This window comes from Taudactylus pleione, unplaced genomic scaffold (assembly GCF_031769625.1).
Source record: "Taudactylus pleione unplaced genomic scaffold, aTauple2 ptg001043l, whole genome shotgun sequence".
NCBI lineage: Eukaryota > Metazoa > Chordata > Amphibia > Anura > Myobatrachidae > Taudactylus > Taudactylus pleione.
Genome location: NW_028285444.1, coordinates 256,411 through 279,043, shown reverse-complemented (window position 1 = coordinate 279,043; position 22,633 = coordinate 256,411). Strand labels below are relative to the sequence as shown.

Here is a 22,633-nt window from a genome sequence, read left to right as displayed (position 1 = left end):
ACGGTGCGTTATAGCAGCCCATCCCATACACGATGCCATATAGCAGCCCATCCCATACACGGTGCCATATAGCAGCCCATCCCATACACTGTGCCATATAGCCGCCCATCCCATACACGGTGCGTTATAGCAGCCCATCCCATACACGATGCCATATAGCAGCCCATCCCATACACGGTGCCATATAGCAGCCCATCCCATACACGGTGCCATATAGCAGCACATCCCATACACGGTGCCATATAGCAGCCCATCCCATACACGGTGCCATATAGCAGCCCATCCCATACACGGTGCCATATAGCCGCCCATCCCATACACGGTGCCATATAGCCGCCCATCCCATACACGGTGTGATATAGCCGCCCATCCCATACACGGTGTGATATAGCAGCCCATCCCATACACTGTGCCATATAGCCGCCCATCCCATACACGGTGCCATATAGCCGCCCATCCCATACACGGTGTGATATAGCCGCCCATCCCATACACGGTGTGATATAGCAGCCCATCCCATACACTGTGCCATATAGCCGCCCATCCCATACACAGTGCGTTATAGCAGCCCATCCCATACACGATGCCATATAGCAGCCCATCCCATACACGGTGCCATATAGCAGCCCATCCCATACACGGTGCCATATAGCAGCACATCCCATACACGGTGCCATATAGCAGCCCATCCCATACACGGTGCCATATAGCAGCCCATCCCATACACGGTGCCATATAGCAGCCCATCCCATACACGGTGCCATATAGCAGCACATCCCATACACGGTGCCATATAGCAGCCCATCCCATACGCGGTGCAATATAGCAGCCCATCCCATACACGGGGCCATATAGCAGCCCATCCCATACACGGTGCCATATAGCAGCCCATCCCATACGCGGTGCGATATAGCAGCACATCCCATACACGGGGCCATATAGCAGCCCATCCCATACACGGTGCCATATAGCAGCCCATCCCATACGCGGTGCGATATAGCAGCACATCCCATACACGGTGCCATATAGCCGCCCATCCCATACACTGTGCCATATAGCAGCCCATCCCATACACGGTGCCATATAGCAGCACAACCCATATACGGTGCCATATAGCCGCCCATCCCATACACTGTGCCATATAGCAGCACATTCCATACACGGTGCCATATAGCCGCCCATCCCATACACGGTGCCATATAGCCGCCCATCCCATACACGGTGCCATATAGCAGCCCATCCCATACACGGTGCGTTATAGGAGCCGATCTCATACACGGTGCGTTATAGCAGCCGATCTCATACACGGTGCGTTATAGCAGCACATCCCATACACGGTGCGTTATAGCAGCCCATCCCATACACGGTGCGATATAGGAGCCCATCCCATACACGGTGCGTTATAGCAGCCGATCTCATACACGGTGCGTTATAGCAGCCCATCCCATACACGGTGCGTTATAGCAGCCCATCCCATACACGGTGCCATATAGCGGCCCATCCCATACACGGTGCCATATAGCGGCACATCCCATATACGGTGCCATATAGCGGCCCATCCCATACACTGTGCCATATAGCAGCACATCCCATACACGGTGCCATATAGCAGCACATCCCATACACGGTGCCATATAGCAGCCCATCCCATACACGGTGCCATATAGCCGCCCATCCCATACACGGTGCGATATAGCAGCCCATCCCATACACGGTGCGTTATAGCAGCCGATCTCATACACGGTGCGTTATAGCAGCACATCCCATACACGGTGCGTTATAGCAGCCGATCTCATACACGGTGCGTTATAGCGGCACATCCCATACACTGTGCATTATAGCAGCCCATCCAATACAAAGTGCCATATAGCGTCCCATCCCATACACGGTGCCATATAGCGGCCCATCCCATACACGGTGCCATATAGCGGCCCATCCCATACACGGTGCCATATAGCGGCCCATCCCATACACGGTGCCATATAGCAGCCCATCCCATACGCGGTGCCATATAGCAGCCCATCCCATACGCGGTGCCATATAGCAGCCCATCCCATACACGGTGCCATATAGCGGCCCATCCCATACACGGTGCCATATAGCGGCCCATCCCATACACGGTGCCATATAGCGGCCCATCCCATACACGGTGCCATATAGCGGCCCATCTCATACACGGTGCCATATAGCGGCACATCCCATACGCGGTGCCATATAGCAGCCCATCCCATACGCGGTGCAATATAGCAGCCCATCCCATACGCGGTGCGATATAGCAGCACATCCCATACGCGGTGCCATATAGCCGCCCATCCCATACACGGTGCCATATAGCAGCCCATCCCATACACGGTGCCATATAGCAGCACATCCCATACACGGTGCCATATAGCCGCCCATCCCATACACTGTGCCATATAGCAGCACATCCCATACACGGTGCCATATAGCAGCCCATCCCATACGCGGTGCGATATAGCAGCACATCCCATACACGGTGCCATATAGCAGCACATCCCATACACGGTGCCATATAGCAGCCCATCCCATAAGCGGTGCGATATAGTAGCACATCCCATACACTGTGCCATATAGCAGCCCATCCCATACACGGTGCCATATAGCAGCACATCCCATACACGGTGCCATATAGCCGCCCATCCCATACACGGTGCCATATAGCAGCACATCCCATACACGGTGCCATATAGCAGCACATCCCATACACGGTGCCATATAGCCGCCCATCCCATACACGGTGCCATATAGCCGCCCATCCCATACACGGTGCGATATAGCAGCACATCCCATACACGGTGCGTTATAGCAGCCGATCTCATACACGGTGCGTTATAGCAGCACATCCCATACACGGTGCGTTATAGCAGCCCATCCCATACACGGTGCCATACAGCGGCCCATCCCATACACGGTGCCATATAGCGGCCCATCCCATACACGGTGCCATATAGCGGCCCATCCCATACACGGTACCATATAGCGGCCCATCCCATACACGGTGCCATATAGCGGCCCATCCCATACACGGTGCCATATAGCGGCCCATACCATACACGGTATAATATAGCTGCCGTTCCCATACACGGTGCCATATAGCGGCCCATCCCATACACGGTGCCATATAGCGGCCCATCCCATACACGGTGCCATATAGTGGCCCATCCCATACACGGTGCCATATAGCGGCACATCCCATACACGGTGCCATATAGCAGCCCATCCCATATGCGGTGCGATATAGCAGCACATCCCATACATGGTGCCATATAGCCGCCCATCCCATACACTGTGCCATATAGCAGCCCATCCCATACACGGTGCCATATAGCAGCACATCCCATACACGGTGCCATATAGCCGCCCATCCCATACACTGTGCCATATAGCAGCACATCCCATACACGGTGCCATATAGCAGCACATCCCATACACACTACCATATAGCCGCCCATCCCATACACGGTGCGATATAGCAGCACATCCCATACACGGTGCGTTATAGCAGCCGATCTCATACACGGTGCGTTATAGCAGCACATCCCATACACGGTGCGTTATAGCAGCCCATCCCATACACGGTGCCATATAGCGGCCCATCCCATACACGGTGCCATATAGCGGCCCATCCCATACACGGTGCCATATAGTGGCCCATCCCATACACGGTGCCATATAGCAGCACAACCCATATACGGTGCCATATAGCCGCCCATCCCATACACTGTGCCATATAGCAGCACATCCCATACACGGTGCCATATAGCAGCCCATCCCATACACGGTGCCATATAGCCGCCCATCCCATACACGGTGCCATATAGCAGCCCATCCCATACACGGTGCGTTATAGCAGCCGATCTCATACACGGTGCGTTATAGCAGCCGATCTCATACACGGTGCGTTATAGCAGCACATCCCATACACGGTGCGTTATAGCAGCCCATCCCATACACGGTGCGATATAGCAGCCCATCCCATACACGGTGCGTTATAGCAGCCGATCTCATACACGGTGCGTTATAGCAGCCCATCCCATACACGGTGCGTTATAGCAGCCCATCCCATACACGGTGCCATATAGCGGCCCATCCCATACACGGTGCCATATAGCGGCACATCCCATATACGGTGCCATATAGCAGCCCATCCCATACACTGTGCCATATAGCAGCACATCCCATACACGGTGCCATATAGCAGCACATCCCATACACGGTGCCATATAGCAGCCCATCCCATACATGGTGCCATATAGCCGCCCATCCCATACACGGTGCGATATAGCAGCCCATCCCATACACGGTGCGTTATAGCAGCCGATCTCATACACGGTGCGTTATAGCAGCACATCCCATACACGGTGCGTTATAGCAGCCGATCTCATACACGGTGCGTTATAGCGGCACATCCCATACACTGTGCATTATAGCAGCCCATCCAATACAAAGTGCCATATAGCGTCCCATCCCATACACGGTGCCATATAGCGGCCCATCCCATACACGGTACCATATAGCAGCACAACCCATATACGGTGCCATATAGCCGCCCATCCCATACACTGTGCCATATAGCAGCACATTCCATACACGGTGCCATATAGCAGCCCATCCCATACACGGTGCCATATAGCCGCCCATCCCATACACGGTGCCATATAGCAGCCCATCCCATACACGGTGCGTTATAGCAGCCGATCTCATACACGGTGCGTTATAGCAGCCGATCTCATACACGGTGCGTTATAGCAGCACATCCCATACACGGTGCGTTATAGCAGCCCATCCCATACACGGTGCGATATAGCAGCCCATCCCATACACGGTACGTTATAGCAGCCGATCTCATACACGGTGCGTTATAGCAGCCCATCCCATACACGGTGCGTTATAGCAGCCCATCCCATACACGGTGCCATATAGCGGCCCATCCCATACACGGTGCCATATAGCGGCCCATCCCATATGCGGTGCCATATAGCGGCCCATCCCATACACTGTGCCATATAGCAGCACATCCCATACACGGTGCCATATAGCAGCACATCCCATACACGGTGCCATATAGCAGCCCATCCCATACACGGTGCCATATAGCCGCCCATCCCATACACGGTGCGATATAGCAGCCCATCCCATACACGGTGCGTTATAGCAGCCCATCTCATACACGGTGCGTTATAGCAGCACATCCCATACACGGTGCGTTATAGCAGCCGATCTCATACACGGTGCGTTATAGCGGCACATCCCATACACGGTGCATTATAGCAGCCCATCCAATACAAAGTGCCATATAGCGTCCCATCCCATACACGGTGCCATATAGCGGCCCATCCCATACACGGTGCCATATAGCGGCCCATCCCATACACGGTGCCATATAGCGGCCCATCCCATACACGGTGCCATATAGCAGCCCATCCCATACGCGGTGCCATATAGCAGCCCATCCCATACGCGGTGCCATATAGCAGCCCATCCCATACACGGTGCCATATAGCGGCCCATCCCATACACGGTGCCATATAGCGGCCCATCCCATACACGGTGCCATATAGCGGCCCATCCCATACACGGTGCCATATAGCGGCCCATCTCATACACGGTGCCATATAGCGGCACATCCCATACGCGGTGCCATATAGCAGCCCATCCCATACGCGGTGCAATATAGCAGCCCATCCCATACGCGGTGCGATATAGCCGCACATCCCATACGCGGTGCCATATAGCCGCCCATCCCATACACTGTGCCATATAGCAGCCCATCCCATACACGGTGCCATATAGCAGCACATCCCATACACGGTGCCATATAGCCGCCCATCCCATACACTGTGCCATATAGCAGCACATCCCATACACGGTGCCATATAGCAGCACATCCCATACACGGTGCCATATAGCAGCCCATCCCATATGCGGTGCCATATAGCAGCACATCCCATACGCGGTGCCATATAGCAGCACATCCCATACACGGTGCCATATAGCAGCCCATCCCATAAGCGGTGCCATATAGCAGCCCATCCCATACACTGTGCCATATAGCAGCCCATCCCATACACGGTGCCATATAGCAGCACATCCCATACACGGTGCCATATAGCCGCCCATCCCATACACTGTGCCATATAGCAGCACATCCCATACACGGTGCCATATAGCAGCACATCCCATACACGGTGCCATATAGCCGCCCATCCCATACACGGTGCCATATAGCCGCCCATCCCATACACGGTGCGATATAGCAGCACATCCCATACACGGTGCCATATAGCAGCACATCCCATACACGGTGCCATATAGCCGCCCATCCCATACACGGTGCGATATAGCAGCACATCCCATACACGGTGCGTTATAGCAGCCGATCTCATACACGGTGCGTTATAGCAGCACATCCCATACACGGTGCGTTATAGCAGCCCATCCCATACACGGTGCCATATAGCGGCCCATCCCATACACGGTGCCATATAGCGGCCCATCCCATACACGGTGCCATATAGTGGCCCATCCCATACACGGTGCCATATAGCAGCACAACCCATATACGGTGCCATATAGCCGCCCATCCCATACACTGTGCCATATAGCAGCACATCCCATACACGGTGCCATATAGCAGCCCATCCCATACACGGTGCCATATAGCCGCCCATCCCATACACGGTGCCATATAGCAGCCCATCCCATACACGGTGCGTTATAGCAGCCGATCTCATACACGGTGCGTTATAGCAGCCGATCTCATACACGGTGCGTTATAGCAGCACATCCCATACACGGTGCGTTATAGCAGCCCATCCCATACACGGTGCGATATAGCAGCCCATCCCATACACGGTGCGTTATAGCAGCCGATCTCATACACGGTGCGTTATAGCAGCCCATCCCATACACGGTGCGTTATAGCAGCCCATCCCATACACGGTGCCATATAGCGGCCCATCCCATACACGGTGCCATATAGCGGCACATCCCATATACGGTGCCATATAGCAGCCCATCCCATACACTGTGCCATATAGCAGCACATCCCATACACGGTGCCATATAGCAGCACATCCCATACACGGTGCCATATAGCAGCCCATCCCATACACGGTGCCATATAGCAGCCCATCCCATACACGGTGCGTTATAGCAGCCGATCTCATACACGGTGCGTTATAGCAGCACATCCCATACACGGTGCGTTATAGCAGCCCATCCCATACACTGTGCCATATAGCAGCACATCCCATACACGGTGCCATATAGCAGCACATCCCATACACGGTGCCATATAGCAGCCCATCCCATATGCGGTGCGATATAGCAGCACATCCCATACACGCTGCCATATAGCAGCACATCCCATACACGGTGCCATATAGCAGCCCATCCCATATGCGGTGCGATATAGCAGCACATCCCATACACTGTGCCATATAGCAGCCCATCCCATACACGGTGCCATATAGCAGCACATCCCATACACGGTGCCATATAGCCGCCCATCCCATACACTGTGCCATATAGCAGCACATCCCATACACGGTGCCATATAGCAGCACATCCCATACACGGTGCCATATAGCCGCCCATCCCATACACGGTGCGATATAGCAGCACATCCCATACACGGTGCGTTATAGCAGCCGATCTCATACACGGTGCGTTATAGCAGCACATCCCATACACGGTGCATTATAGCAGCCCATCCCATACACGGTGCCATACAGCGGCCCATCCCATACACGGTGCCATATAGCGGCCCATCCCATACACGGTGCCATATAGCGGCCCATCCCATACACGGTACCATATAGCGGCCCATCCCATACACGGTGCCATATAGCGGCCCATCCCATACACGGTGCCATATAGCGGCCCATACCATACACGGTGCCATATAGCAGCCCATCCCATACGCGGTGCGATATAGCAGCACATCCCATACACGGTGCCATATAGCCGCCCATCCCATACACTGTGCCATATAGCAGCCCATCCCATACACGGTGCCATATAGCAGCACATCCCATACACGGTGCCATATAGCCGCCCATCCCATACACTGTGCCATATAGCAGCACATCCCATACACGGTGCCATATAGCAGCACATCCCATACACGGTGCCATATAGCCGCCCATCCCATACACGGTGCGATATAGCAGCACATCCCATACACGGTGCGTTATAGCAGCCGATCTCATACACGGTGCGTTATAGCAGCACATCCCATACACGGTGCGTTATAGCAGCCCATCCCATACACGGTGCCATATAGCGGCCCATCCCATACACGGTGCCATATAGCGGCCCATCCCATACACGGTGCCATATAGTGGCCCATCCCATACACGGTACCATATAGCGGCCCATCCCATACACGGTGCCATATAGCGGCCCATCCCATACACGGTGCCATATAGCGGCCCATACCATACACGGTATAATATAGCTGCCGTTCCCATACACGGTGCCATATAGCGGCCCATCCCATACACGGTGCCATATAGCGGCCCATCCCATACACGGTGCCATATAGTGGCCCATCCCATACACGGTACCATATAGCGGCCCATCCCATACACGGTGCCATATAGCGGCCCATCCCATACACGATGCCATATAGCGGCCCATCCCATACACGGTGCCATATAGCGGCCCATACCATACACGGTATAATATAGCTGCCGTTCCCATACAGGGTGCCATATAGCCGCCCATCCTATACACGGTACCATATAGCGGCCCATCCCATACACGGTGCCATATAGCAGCCCATCCCATACACGGTATCATATAGCAGCCCATCCCATACACGGTGCCATATAGCAGCCCATCCCATACACGGGGCCATATAGCAGCCCATCCCATACACGGTGCCATATAGCAGCCCATCCCATACGCGGTGCGATATAGCAGCACATCCCATACACGGTGCCATATAGCCGCCCATCCCATACACTGTGCCATATAGCAGCATATCCCATACACGGTGCCATATAGCAGCACATCCCATACTCGGTGCCATATAGCCGTCCATCCCATACACGGTGCGATGTAGCAGCCCATCCCATACACGGTGCGTTATAGCAGCCGATCTCATACACGGTGCGTTATAGCAGCACATCCCATACACGGTGCATTATAGCAGCCCATCCCATACACGGTGCCATATAGCGGCCCATCCCATACACGGTGCCATATAGCGGCCCATCCCATACACGGTGCCATATAGCGGCCCATCCCATACACGGTACCATATAGCGGCCCATCCCATACACGGTGCCATATAGCGGCCCATCCCATACACGGTATAATATAGCTGCCGTTCCCATACAGGGTGCCATATAGCCGCCTATCCTATACACGGTACCATATAGCGGCCCATCCCATACACGGTGCCATATAGCAGCCCATCCCATACACGGTACCATATAGCAGCCCATCCCATACACGGTGCCATATAGCAGCCCATCCCATACACGGTGCCATATAGCAGCCGATGTGACGGATTGGAATGATATCGCTGCTATATCGTACCGTGTGTGAGTATGATATCGGCCAGTGCGCGCACCCGTGGGGTTGTACATCGCACCTCCAGATCTTAGTGCAGGTTCAGCTGATCTGGGAATGCGATGTACTATCCCATGCAGCGTTATGCAGGTGGGGGAGAGGGGAGCCGGCATATCGGGTGGTTGGTCACCCGATCGCTCCATGTGTGGGGACCGCCCGATATGTCATCCATCGGATCGCAAGTCGCAACGCAAGGTGCATATCGCACAGTGTATGGGGGCCTTAAGATGGAGCAAGTAACTGAGCACCTGGTCAAACAATGTTGCAAAGCGAGGGGTGTAAATACTTATCATTATTTTTGCATGCAGGGTAAATACCGGCTGCTTCTGCATGTAGCCTACAAATACTGGACAGCTCTATGTTTACACTGCAATTTAGAAGTCAGTTTGGACGCCCCCCTCCCAAATCTAACTCTCTGTGCACGTTACCTCTCCCCCCTGCAGTGCAGCACGGTGTCACCTACACGCAGTTACTAGCGCTATCTTATACCCGGTACATACTAGGTGATATCTGTGTACCGACCTCATAAGCATCGGTGGCATCGGCACGTGTGTATGGATGCCAGCAGCGACGGGGGGGGCATGCTGCATTCGGCAGAGCGGCCCTCGTTATCGATGTCACCCATCGGGCGGGAGCGTGCATCGTCAGCGACATAGAGGGTACACACTAGATGATGTGCCCATATTGTTGTCTGATCCTGCCGGAGTGTGTACCCGCCATTACTTTATTCCCACATCAGAATCAGGCGCTACAGTATACACCAACGAGAAGGGAACCTAATACCTGTATATGTTGATGTTAAGCCAGATGTACTAAGCCATGAAGAGAGATAAAGTACCAGCCAATCAGCTCCTAACTATCATTTTTCAAACACATGGGTGAATTCATGAAGATCTGCGTTATAGAATTGTTACTTATCACTGTAGATTACATCACTTCCATGCGATCTATAGTTTTGACAAGTCGCAAATTGATGTCCACTTACCTGTCCTGCGTAGCGCTATATCCACGTTCGGCGGTCCGGTCTTCTATTCTTTTTCTCTGTCACTTCATTTTTTTTCTTCTGTATGCTTCTGCGCATGCGTTGAATCTCGGCGGTGGGAGGGAGAACACAGGTGATAGGTCGGGGCAGAGCGCATGCGCAGTAAGGAAGAGGTGACCTGGCATATGCCCGAGTCACCTACAATAGCAGCAGGGTGGGGGACGCGTGGGCAGCGGGCAGTCCGGATGGAGATGGTCACCTTACTCATAGCGGCAAGGGAAGGAAAGGGTGGAGGGCGCGGTGGGCGGGGCTCCAGGGCAGCATCAGTCCGAATGGAGGTGGTCATCTTACTTATAGCAGGGGAAGGTACGTAGGGGGCAGGGGTTAGTCAGCAGGAGGTGACCCGGGATTTGTATATACCCTGGGCTCCTCTGATTGGCTGCTGGCACGTAAGGGGGCGGAGACAACAGGGAGTAGGCAGGAGGACAGCCTCTCCCCTGGCAGCGCGGCTTACGCCATCCTGAGATGGCGAATTCGGTGCTAGCAGAGTACTGGAACGCTGAGCTTTCCGTTCCTTTATGAATCGTACTCCCCATATAAATGTATAGTGACGCGATACACACAGGAGCAGGCGCACCGCTGGATAAGTAATAAGCTTGTTATCAGAAACACAGGACACATCACTGCTTCATGAATAGACCCCGCAGCCTGTAAGGTGACAGTTAGGAGCTGATTGGCTGATACTTTATATCTATCCAAGTACATCTCCCCCATAATTGTCATTTCTCTGTAACATTGACACTTTCAGTACAAGGAAACTGAGACTTGTTCTGTCATTAGCAGATTACTGGAGTGAAAGTGACCAGGATGACATCGATGGTTCTATGACCTTAAAGCAGGAACATCCGACCACAGTGAGTGACACCTACCATCGGAACTCATCGGTGAGTCTCCAGGGACACTATACCACATACACAATCACTGCGGCCGTGGCAGAAAGTCTCTCTTAGGGCAAGGGTGCAACACACACTGGGTCTATGGAACATTTTTAGGTCGGGTGGGTTGCAATGGTTCACCTGCTTTAGAGTGTTTACAAAGATACATTTTATCTGAGTGTGTATACTGGAGATCATTTATGTAATGCTAGCCAATTTAGTTTTATGTTTTAAAAGTTTATAATTCCAGTGTATATGTGTGGTGAATAAATTGTTCGTTCATTTTCCACATTTTATCAAGCGCTCTCATGTCTTTTTTCTGTACTGTCCACAAAGGCGGCAATGGTGGAAGCAAAGATATTGTCACAGTCAGCGATATGTGTTGGGATATCTCGCGTATGGTCAAAATTGGTACCACTTACTGCAGCAAGTTAGCCGCCCGATATAGCTCTCAGCTGTTTGAAGACATAGCCCACAGGCTGGTTTACTAGTTTTCGGCATTGTTCGAGAGTGACCGCACGTGCACGTTCGGCTAAACTGTCTGTGATCAGATCTGCGCCCCTTGGCATTTATATTGAGATCTCACCTAGCAGTCAGTGCTAGGTGATTGCTCTGTGAACCAGCATCTGTGCACAACCAGCGAACTTTGAATCAAACTTTGGCTAAATGCACACAGTAAATGCCATGAGATTAAAAAAAAAAATGCACGCCGAGTTCGGATTTTTCCCTCCAAAAAAACGGGACTCAGAAAGAGGCAAAACGTCATCTTGCATGGACAAACATCATCATTCCTGGACAAAAGTCTAGGAATGAAGATGTTTGGCCATGCAAGATGACGTTTTGCCTCTTTCTGAGTCCAGTTTTTTGGAGGGAAAAATCCAAACTCGGCGTGCAAACTCGAACCTATCCGAGCCTGCACATCCCTAGTATATATATATATATATATATATATATATAATGTATATAAATATACAGTATATATATTGTGGCAGAATCACCAAAGATAGCGTTAGTGAGCCATGGATTCTGTGTGGGTTGGAGGTATCCACCCACACAGGGTGGTTAAACTAAGTTTTGCCAAACCTGGGGGCTGCCTTGTGGAGAGAGTCCAAGTGTTAGCTAAGGAGAAGGCAGGACAGTCAGGCTGCCATTGGAGACAGTCTAAGTGGGACTGTGGCAGCCAGAGAGCCCAGTGAGGCCAAGCCAAGCCATTGGGGGCCAGGGGGCCTGAGTCCAGACCTGCAGGTAACAGAAAGGACCACAAACCTCTCAGACTGTGTCACGTTAAAGCAGCTAAGCTGCAGGCTAAGGAAGCCAGTGTCCATTCCTGCAGGAGACAGGAAGGACCACAAGAAAGACTATGGCCCTCATTCAGAGCCGTACGCTCTGAGCAGAGCGCACGCTCTGAATGAGGGCCGGGCTCCATTTTCATGGAGCGTCCTCCTGGACGCTCGTATAGCTGTGGGTCACCACCCACAGGCTATACGAGCGTGCATTGTGATGGCCGCGATGGTCGAGACCATCGCGACCATCGAAATTGCGAGTCGGAGCCTGCGGTTGAGGTTTTCAACCGCAAGCTCCGGAGTGATTTTGGCTCTATCAGAGCCAAAATCACTCCCACTGACATCACTAGTGATGTCAGTGGGCCGGCTTCTGACGGGAGGCGTTCCCGTGGGAACGCCCCCGTCAGGGAGGCACGCCCCCGGCACGCCCACCAAAGGGGGCGTGCTGTCAATCAACATTGACAGCACGCCCCCTTTGATCGGACACAACGAGCGAAGGACTTTCCTTCGCTCGTCGCGTCTGGCGCATGCGCACGACGGAGCTCCCTCCGTCATGCGCATGCTCAGTCCATAACATCGACCCACTTGCGAGCGGACAGCCGCTCGCGAGTGGGTCTGAATCAGGCCCTATGTGTGAAGACCAGGAGGTCAGTATTGATTCCTGCAAGAGACAGGACTAAAGGACTAAGTTGCATTTGCAGACTAGTTTCCTACTGTAGTCAGGGGCGAAGAAGTGAGGTAGTGCCCTGAAGGGGAGGCTAGGCTGTTTGTGTTCCATTTGATTTATGCTATTAGTAAAAGCACCATTTATTGCCATTTTTAACCTACAAAACTGCGTTTGGATCTCTTAATATGCACCTACTGACCTCTCTACCAAGCTAACTTCCCCAAGTCATCACAATATATATATATCATACAAACAAACTGTCATTCCACCAAAGACAGAAAATACTTGCCCTGGTGCCCTCTGTGGTAAATGTATACCCAATTGTAGTGTATCTGGAGAGCGACACTCCTGGCTCTTTCAATGAAGAAAACAAAAGACAAACTCTGGGCCTGATTCAGAGCCGCTCGTAAGCGGCCACTCGCTCGCTCCGAGCGATGTTCGCACATCTGCGCATGCGTATGGGTCGTAATGCGCATGTGCCAACCAGTCAGTGTGGTCTGAAATCGTGTGCTCGCAAAATAGCGAGGGGCTTGTAATTTGAGTGACAATGAGGCGTTTGTGGGTGGTAAAAGGGGAAGGTGCTTGAAAACGGGGAGTGGAGATCCGAACGAAGGCGCGCCAAACGGTCAAAACGGGCGTTTTAAGGGTGTGCATAATTAACAAAGCAGCGTCATCGACCACGTCACTTGGTTGTCTTTTAGCCTGAAGTGCTCGCAGTGATTGCGGTAGGAAAATGGTACCACAAGAATAGCGAGCAGTTCATACGCCTTTCGATGTACTCGATTAATAGCGTAGATAACGTATGATGCGAGCGGCCCAGGGGTGTCTTTACAAAATAGCGAGCGCATGTTTCGGACGCTCGCTCAGACATAGAGGCGTCAACAGACCGCAAAGAGCGAGCGCTCAATTTAAATAGCCAGCCCCTTTTTCTGAACGAGCGAGCGCAAATAGCGTCCGGCTCTGAATGAGATCCTGTGTGTAGTAGTTCAGCGTTTCAGTCTGACGCCTTTTATTGACTGAAACGTTGAATTACTAGACGCGGTCTGTGGTTTGTTGTCTATATATAGAGCATGGTTCATATCCAGGTTTTGCCTTCCTGGGATGTCACATTTTGGGGCCCCCCTCCAGTCTCCTCACTTAGTTGTCCTTCCTGGCTGATTGTTGGATGAATCAGAGCCCCAGCCCCAATCTTGGATCTCACAGAGGAGACCTCCTCCCTCCACGCCTGTAGATTCCGCATTGTGATTCTTCCCCCCAGCTAATGGTCACTAGAATTAGAATAAATGCCTTGTTCTCCGGTTCCTGCATTAGATAGTTCCTTGTTATCACACTGCTAAATCTACTTGTCTATCTGACAATCACTTCATATTATTGTATGACTGTAATTTCCATTCCACTTCCTTCCCCCTAACCTATTATGAACTCTGTAGCCCCTCCCGTACACCCCAATAATTACAAATGATATAACATTTCATTAAAGAAAAAGTAAATGGGCATCTGGTTGGGGATGACACACATAATTAATTACCTACATTTTTCCTTACAAAGTTAATGGGGAAGTATTTGTGTTAAATACTGAGCAGCAGACATTACAGGTCATTGTCTGCGGTTATTTTCCATAAACCTAATTAGATAGTAAGCTCCTTGGGGCAGGGGCTTATGCCCAGCCAGTCTGCTGCCTGGGACGGTCATCCTGTCTTACACAAACCACCCTGTATTACCTGTATAGGGTTCGCGCGCACTTTAAAACATTATACTTTTTAAGCGTTATTAAATCTACGAACAAGGATAATACTTCTCATTTATACCCGTATACTGCACCCAGGAAATAATCATTCAGAAACTGAGGCTGGTGCAACCGATAGCTGCGTCTAAAGACGCACAAAGCGGGAATGCAGCATCTAAAGACGCTCGAAGTGGACGTCTCAGTCCTTGCACATCCAGGCGCCCGGCTGTACGCCAGGGAGGGGCTTGTAGAGGTATTTGCATAAAGTCATAGATGTGCGACCACCAATAGACGCAAGCGCCACTGCGAGTGATTCAGGCCCTGAATTCCAGTGAATACCCAGAGATAACATTATAACAATATACATCAGGTTGGTGGAATCACATTATAATATTATACATCAGGTTGGTGGAATCACATTATAATATTATACATCAGGTTGGTGGAATCACATTATAATATTATACATCAGGTTGGTGGAATCACATTATAATAATATACATCAGGTTGGTGGAATCACATTATAACAATATACATCAGGTTGGTGGGATCACATTATAATATTATACATCAGGTTGGTGGGATCACATTATATTATTATACATCAGGTTGGTGGGATCACATTATAATATTATACATCAGGTTGGTGGAATCACATTATAATCATATACATCAGGTTGGTGGGATCACATTATAATAATATACATCAGGTTGGTGGGATCACATTATAATATTATACATCAGGTTGGTGGGATCACATTATAATATTATACATCAGGTTGGTGGAATCACATTATAATATTATACATCAGGTTGGTGGGATCACATTATAATAATATACATCAGGTTGGTGGAATCACATTATAATAATATACATCAGGTTGGTGGGATCACATTATAATAATATACATCAGGTTGGTGGGATCACATTATAATAATATACATCAGGTTGGTGGAATCACATTATAATAATATACATCAGGTTGGTGGGATCACATTATAATATTATACATCAGGTTGGTGGGATCACATTATAATATTATACATCAGGTTGGTGGGATCACATTATAATCATATACATCAGGTTGGTGGGATCACATTATAATATTATACATCAGGTTGGTGGAATCACATTATAATAATATACATCAGGTTGGTGGGATCACATTATAATAATATACATCAGGTTGGTGGGATCACATTATAATATACATCAGGTTGGTGGGATCACATTATAATAATATACATCAGGTTGGTGGGATCACATTATAATAATATACATCAGGTTGGTGGGATCACATTATAATAATATACATCAGGTTGGTGGGATCACATTATAATAATATATATCAGGTTGGTGGGATCACATTATAATATTATACATCAGGTTGGTGGGATCACATTATAATCATATAGATCAGGTTGGTGGGATCGCATTATAATATTATACATCAGGTTGGTGGGATCACATTATAATCATATAGATCAGGTTGGTGGGATCACATTATAATCATATACATCAGGTTGGTGGGATCACATTATAATCATATACATCAGGTTGGTGGAATCACATTATAATCATATACATCAGGTTGGTGGGATCACATTATAATAATATACATCAGGTTGGTGGAATCACATTATAATAATATACATCAGGTTGGTGGGATCACATTATAATATTATACATCAGGTTGGTGGGATCACATTATAATCATATACATCAGGTTGGTGGGATCACATTATAATATTATACATCAGGTTGGTGGAATCACATTATAATAATATACATCAGGTTGGTGGGATCACATTATAATAATATACATCAGGTTGGTGGGATCACATTATAATATACATCAGGTTGGTGGGATCACATTATAATAATATACATCAGGTTGGTGGGATCACATTATAATAATATACATCAGGTTGGTGGGATCACATTATAATAATATACATCAGGTTGGTGGGATCACATTATAATAATATATATCAGGTTGGTGGGATCACATTATAATATTATACATCAGGTTGGTGGGATCACATTATAATCATATAGATCAGGTTGGTGGGATCGCATTATAATATTATACATCAGGTTGGTGGGATCACATTATAATCATATAGATCAGGTTGGTGGGATCACATTATAATCATATAGATCAGGTTGGTGGGATCGCATTATAATCATATAGATCAGGTTGGTGGGATCGCATTATAATATTATACATCAGGTTGGTGGGATCACATTATAATATTATACATCAGGTTGGTGGAAATACATTATAATCATATAGATCAGGTTGGTGGGATCGCATTATAATCATATAGATCAGGTTGGTGGGATCGCATTATAATATTATACATCAGGTTGGTGGAATCACATTATAATCATATACATCAGGTTGGTGGGATCACATTATAATAATATACATCAGGTTGGTGGAATCACATTATAATATACATCAGGTTGGTGGAATCACATTATAATATTATACATCAGGTTGGTGGGATCACATTATAATATTATACATCAGGTTGGTGGGATCACATTATAATAATATACATCAGGTTGGTGGAATCACATTATAATAATATACATCAGGTTGGTGGAATCACATTATAATATTATACATTAGGTTGGTGGAATCACATTATAATCATATACATCAGGTTTGTGGGATCACATTATAATAATATACATCAGGTTGGTGGGATCACATTATAATAATATACATCAGGTTGGTGGGATCACGTTATAATCATATACATCAGGTTGGTGGGATCACATTATAATAATATACATCAGGTTGGTGGGATCACGTTATAATCATATACATCAGGTTGGTGGGATCACATTATAATCATATACATCAGGTTGGTGGGATCACGTTATAATCATATACATCAGGTTGGTGGGATCACATTATAATCAGCCTTGTTGTCTCCATCTGTTTTCAGACCAGCAACAAATCTAATTGGGTTTAAAGTTCTTAACTTCCACCTACAAACACCGTCTGTAATTATCTCGTCTTTCCAGGTTAATTCTACGAGCCCGTTTCCCGAGCAGAAGCACGGGCGCCACTTTTCCAGTGAATCCACCTACTCCCATTCCTCTGCCGAAGAGTCTCGTCCTGATGGCCCGGGCAGCACCCACTCCTCCGGGTGCCGGCCCACCTACAGAGAGAGGCGTTCCTGGCAAGATCTAATAGAGACTCCTCTGACCAGTTCTGGGCTTCACTTCCTCCAGACCGTCCCCCCAGATGCCGAGTACGTAGCCGGACGCACCGGAATGTCCCCGGAGAGGAGGAAACAAGCTACGCTGCCGGTGCAGAGGCGCCATAACCACGAAAGAGATGGCCCTTTCCCTCTCGCAGAGTGCCCCAGGGGGCATGCCACCCATGCCAGGACAGAGAAGCAGCGCAGCCAAAGCTTGCCAAGGAATAGGGACGCTCGGGGGAAATCCCGCAGCAAGAACGCGGCTCTGTTAGAGGAGAAATCGGAAGTGGAGTTCCTGAAGGAGAAGGCCAGCGACTCCAGTATAGAAGGTACTGACAAATAAATATGTCAAATGTATTTTGTGTAAACCATCTGCTGGGGAACTACAAGTACCTGCATGCCCTGCCTGCCGCAGACTGTTCATATGATACCATCATGCACAGAAGGAAATGTTCCCATGCTGGATTGTCAGATTTGTGGGTGCCAGGATTACACTGACAGCGCGTCCTATAGGGAATGCTCAGTAACACCATACACTTAGGGCAGCCTTACAGGGGGTCTACAGTTCACGACCAAGGAAACGAGTGACCTCGTGCAGAAGAGGATGAGGAGGTGACCGACCTTGAGGTCTGAAATATCAGAATACTGGGTGTATTCGCTGAACCTAATAACGGCTGTAATAAGTGTGCGCGCCTCTTCGGTTAATCAAGCTGTTGGCGCCAATGACAGTAGGTGTGCTATTGGGTGCTGTGACACTAGGTGTGCTATAGCTTATTGGGGGCTGTGACACTAGGTGTACTATAGCTTATTGGGTGCTGTGACACTAGGTGTGCTATAGCTTATTGGGTGCTGTGACACTAGGTGTGCTATAGCTTATTGGGTGCTGTGACACTAGGTGTGCTATAGCTTATTGGGTGCTGTGACACTAGGTGTGCTATAGCTTATTGGGTGCTGTGACACTAGGTGTGCTATAGCTTATTGGGTGATGTGACACTAGGTGTGCTATAGCTTATTGGGTGCTGTGACACTAGGTGTGCTATAGCTTATTGGGTGCTGTGACACTTGGTGTGCTATAGCTTATTGGGTGCTGTGACACTAGGTATACTAGCTTATTGGGTGCTGTGACACTAGGTGTGCTATAGCTTATTGAGTGCTGTGACACTAGGTGTGCTATAGCTTATTGGGTGCTGTGACACTAGGTATACTAGCTTATTGGGTGCTGTGACACTAGGTGTGCTATAGCTTATTGAGTGCTGTGACACTAGGTGTGCTATAGTTTATTGGGTGCTGTGACACTAGAGGTGCTATAGCTTATTGGGTGCTGTGACACTAGGTGTGCTATAGCTTATTGGGTGCTGTGACACTAGGTGTGCTATAGCTTATTGGGTGCTGTGACACTAGAGGTGCTATAGCTTATTGAGTGCTGTGACACTAGGTGTGCTATAGCTTATTGGGTGCTGTGACACTAGAGGTGCTATAGCTTATTGGGTGCTGTGACACTAGGTGTGCTATAGCTTATTGAGTGCTGTGACACTAGGTGTGCTATAGCTTATTGGGTGCTGTGACACTAGGTGTGCTATAGCTTATTGGGTGCTGTGACACTAGGTGTGCAATAGCTTATTGAGTGCTGTGACACTAGGTGTGCTATAGCTTATTGGGTGCTGTGACACTAGGTGTACTATATCTTATTGGGTGCTGTGACACTAGGTGTGCTATAGCTTATTAGGTGCTGTGACACTAGGTGTGCTATAGCTTATTGGGTGCTGTGACACTAGGTGTGCTATAGCTTATTGGGTGCTGTGACACTAGGTATGCTAGCTTATTGGGTACTGTGACACTAGGTATGCTAGCTTATTGGGTGCTGTGACACTGGGTGTGCTATAGCTTATTGGGTGCTGTGACACTAGGTGTGCTATAGCTTATTGGGTGATGTGACACTAGGTGTGCTATAGCTTATAGGGTGCTGTGACACTAGGTGTGCTATAGCTTATTGGGTGCTGTGACACTAGGTGTGCTATAGCTTATTGGGTGATGTGACACTAGGTGTGCTATAGCTGATTGAGTGATGTGACACTAGGTGTGCTATAGCTTATTGGGTGCTGTGACACTAGGTGTGATATTGCTTATTGGGTGCTGTGACACTAGGTGTGCTATAGGTTATTGGGTGCTGTGACACTAGGTGTGCTATAGCTTATTGGGTACTGTGACACTAGGTGTGCTATAGCTTATTGGGTGCTGTGACACTTGGTGTGCTATAGCTTATTGGGTGCTGTGACACTAGGTGTGCTATAGCTTATTGGGTGCTGTGACACTAGGTGTGCTATAGCTTATTGGGTACTGTGACACTAGGTGTGCTATAGCTTGTTGGGTGCTGTGACACTTGGTGTGCTATAGCTTATTGGGTGCTGTGACACTAGGTATACTAGCTTATTGGGTGCTGTGACACTAGGTGTGCTATAGCTTATTGAGTGCTGTGACACTAGGTGTCCTATAGCTTATTGGGTGCTGTGACACTAGGTATACTAGCTTATTGGGTGCTGTGACACTAGGTGTGCTATAGCTTATTGAGTACTGTGACACTAGGTGTGCTATAGTTTATTGGGTGCTGTGACACTAGAGGTGCTATAGCTTATTGGGTGCTGTGACACTAGGTATGCTAGCTTATTGGGTGCTGTGATACTAGGTGTGCTATAGCTTATTGGGTGCTGTGACACTAGGTGTGCTATAGGTTATTGGGTGCTGTGACACTAGATGTGCTATAGCTTATTGGGTGCTGTGACACTAGGTGAGCTATAGCTTATTGGGTGCTGTGACACTAGAGGTGCTATAGCTTATTGGGTGCTGTGACACTAGGTGTGCTATAGCTTATTGAGTGCTGTGACACTAGGTGTGCTATAGCTTATTGGGTGCTGTGACACTAGGTGTGCTATAGCTTATTGGGTGCTGTGACACTAGGTGTGCTATAGCTTATTGAGTGCTGTGACACTAGGTGTGCTATAGCTTATTGGGTGCTGTGACACTAGGTGTACTATATCTTATTGGGTGCTGTGACACTAGGTGTGCTATAGCTTATTAGGTGCTGTGACACTAGGTGTGCTATAGCTTATTGGGTGCTGTGACACTAGGTGTGCTATAGCTTATTGGGTGCTGTGACACTAGGTATGCTAGCTTATTGGGTACTGTGACACTAGGTATGCTAGCTTATTGGGTGCTGTGACACTGGGTGTGCTTTAGCTTATTGGGTGCTGTGACACTAGGTGTGCTATAGCTTATTGGGTGATGTGACACTAGGTGTGCTATAGCTTATAGGGTGCTGTGACACTAGGTGTGCTATAGCTTATTGGGTGCTGTGACACTAGGTGTGCTATTGCTTATTGGGTGCTGTGACACTAGGTGTGCTATAGGTTATTGGGTGTTGTGACACTAGGTGTGCTATAGCTTATTGGGTACTGTGACACTAGGTGTGCTATAGCTTATTGGGTGCTGTGACACTTGGTGTGCTATAGCTTATTGGGTGCTGTGACACTAGGTGTGCTATAGCTTATTGGGTGCTGTGACACTAGGTGTGCTATAGCTTATTGGGTACTGTGACACTAGGTGTGCTATAGCTTGTTGGGTGCTGTGACACTAGGTGTGCTATAGCTTGTTGAATGCTGTGACACTAGGTGTGCTATAGCTTATTGGGTGCTGTGACACTAGGTGTGCTATAGCTTATTGGGTGCTGTGACACTAGGTGTGCTATAGCTTATTGGGTACTGTGACACTAGGTGTGCTATAGCTTGTTGGGTGCTGTGACACTAGGTGTGCTATAGCTTATTGTGTGCTGTGACACTAGGTGTGCTATTGCTTATTGGGTGCTGTGACACTTGGTGTGCTATAGCTTATTTAGTGCTGTGACACTAGGTGTGCTATAGCTTATTGGGTGCTGTGACACTAGGTGTGCTATAGCTTGTTGGGTGCTGTGACACTAGGTGTGCTATAGCTTATTGAGTGCTGTGACACTAGGTGTGCTATAGCTTATTGGGTGCTGTGACACTAGGTGTGCTATAGCTTATTGGGTGCTGTGACACTAGGTGTGCTATAGCTTATTGGGTGCTGTGACACTAGGTGTGCTATAGCTTATTGGGTGCTGTGACACTAGGTGTGCTATAGCTTATTGGGTGCTGTGACACTAGGTGTGCTATAGCTTATTGGGTGCTGTGACACTAGGTGTGCTAT

The 22,633-nt window shown here is 49.0% G+C and overlaps 1 protein-coding gene across 1 annotated transcript in view; it reads left to right on the top strand.

The window, feature by feature from the left end:
• Positions 1–22,633, top strand: part of LOC148453994 (connector enhancer of kinase suppressor of ras 2-like) — a 970,642-nt gene that overhangs the window by 855,481 nt on the left and 92,528 nt on the right. Inside the window, exons 21-22 of the mRNA XM_088461402.1 lie at positions 11,429–11,529; positions 18,237–18,744. Of these exons, the coding sequence (XP_088317528.1) occupies positions 11,429–11,529; positions 18,237–18,744 (609 nt within the window). The remainder of the gene's footprint in view (positions 1–11,428; positions 11,530–18,236; positions 18,745–22,633) is intronic.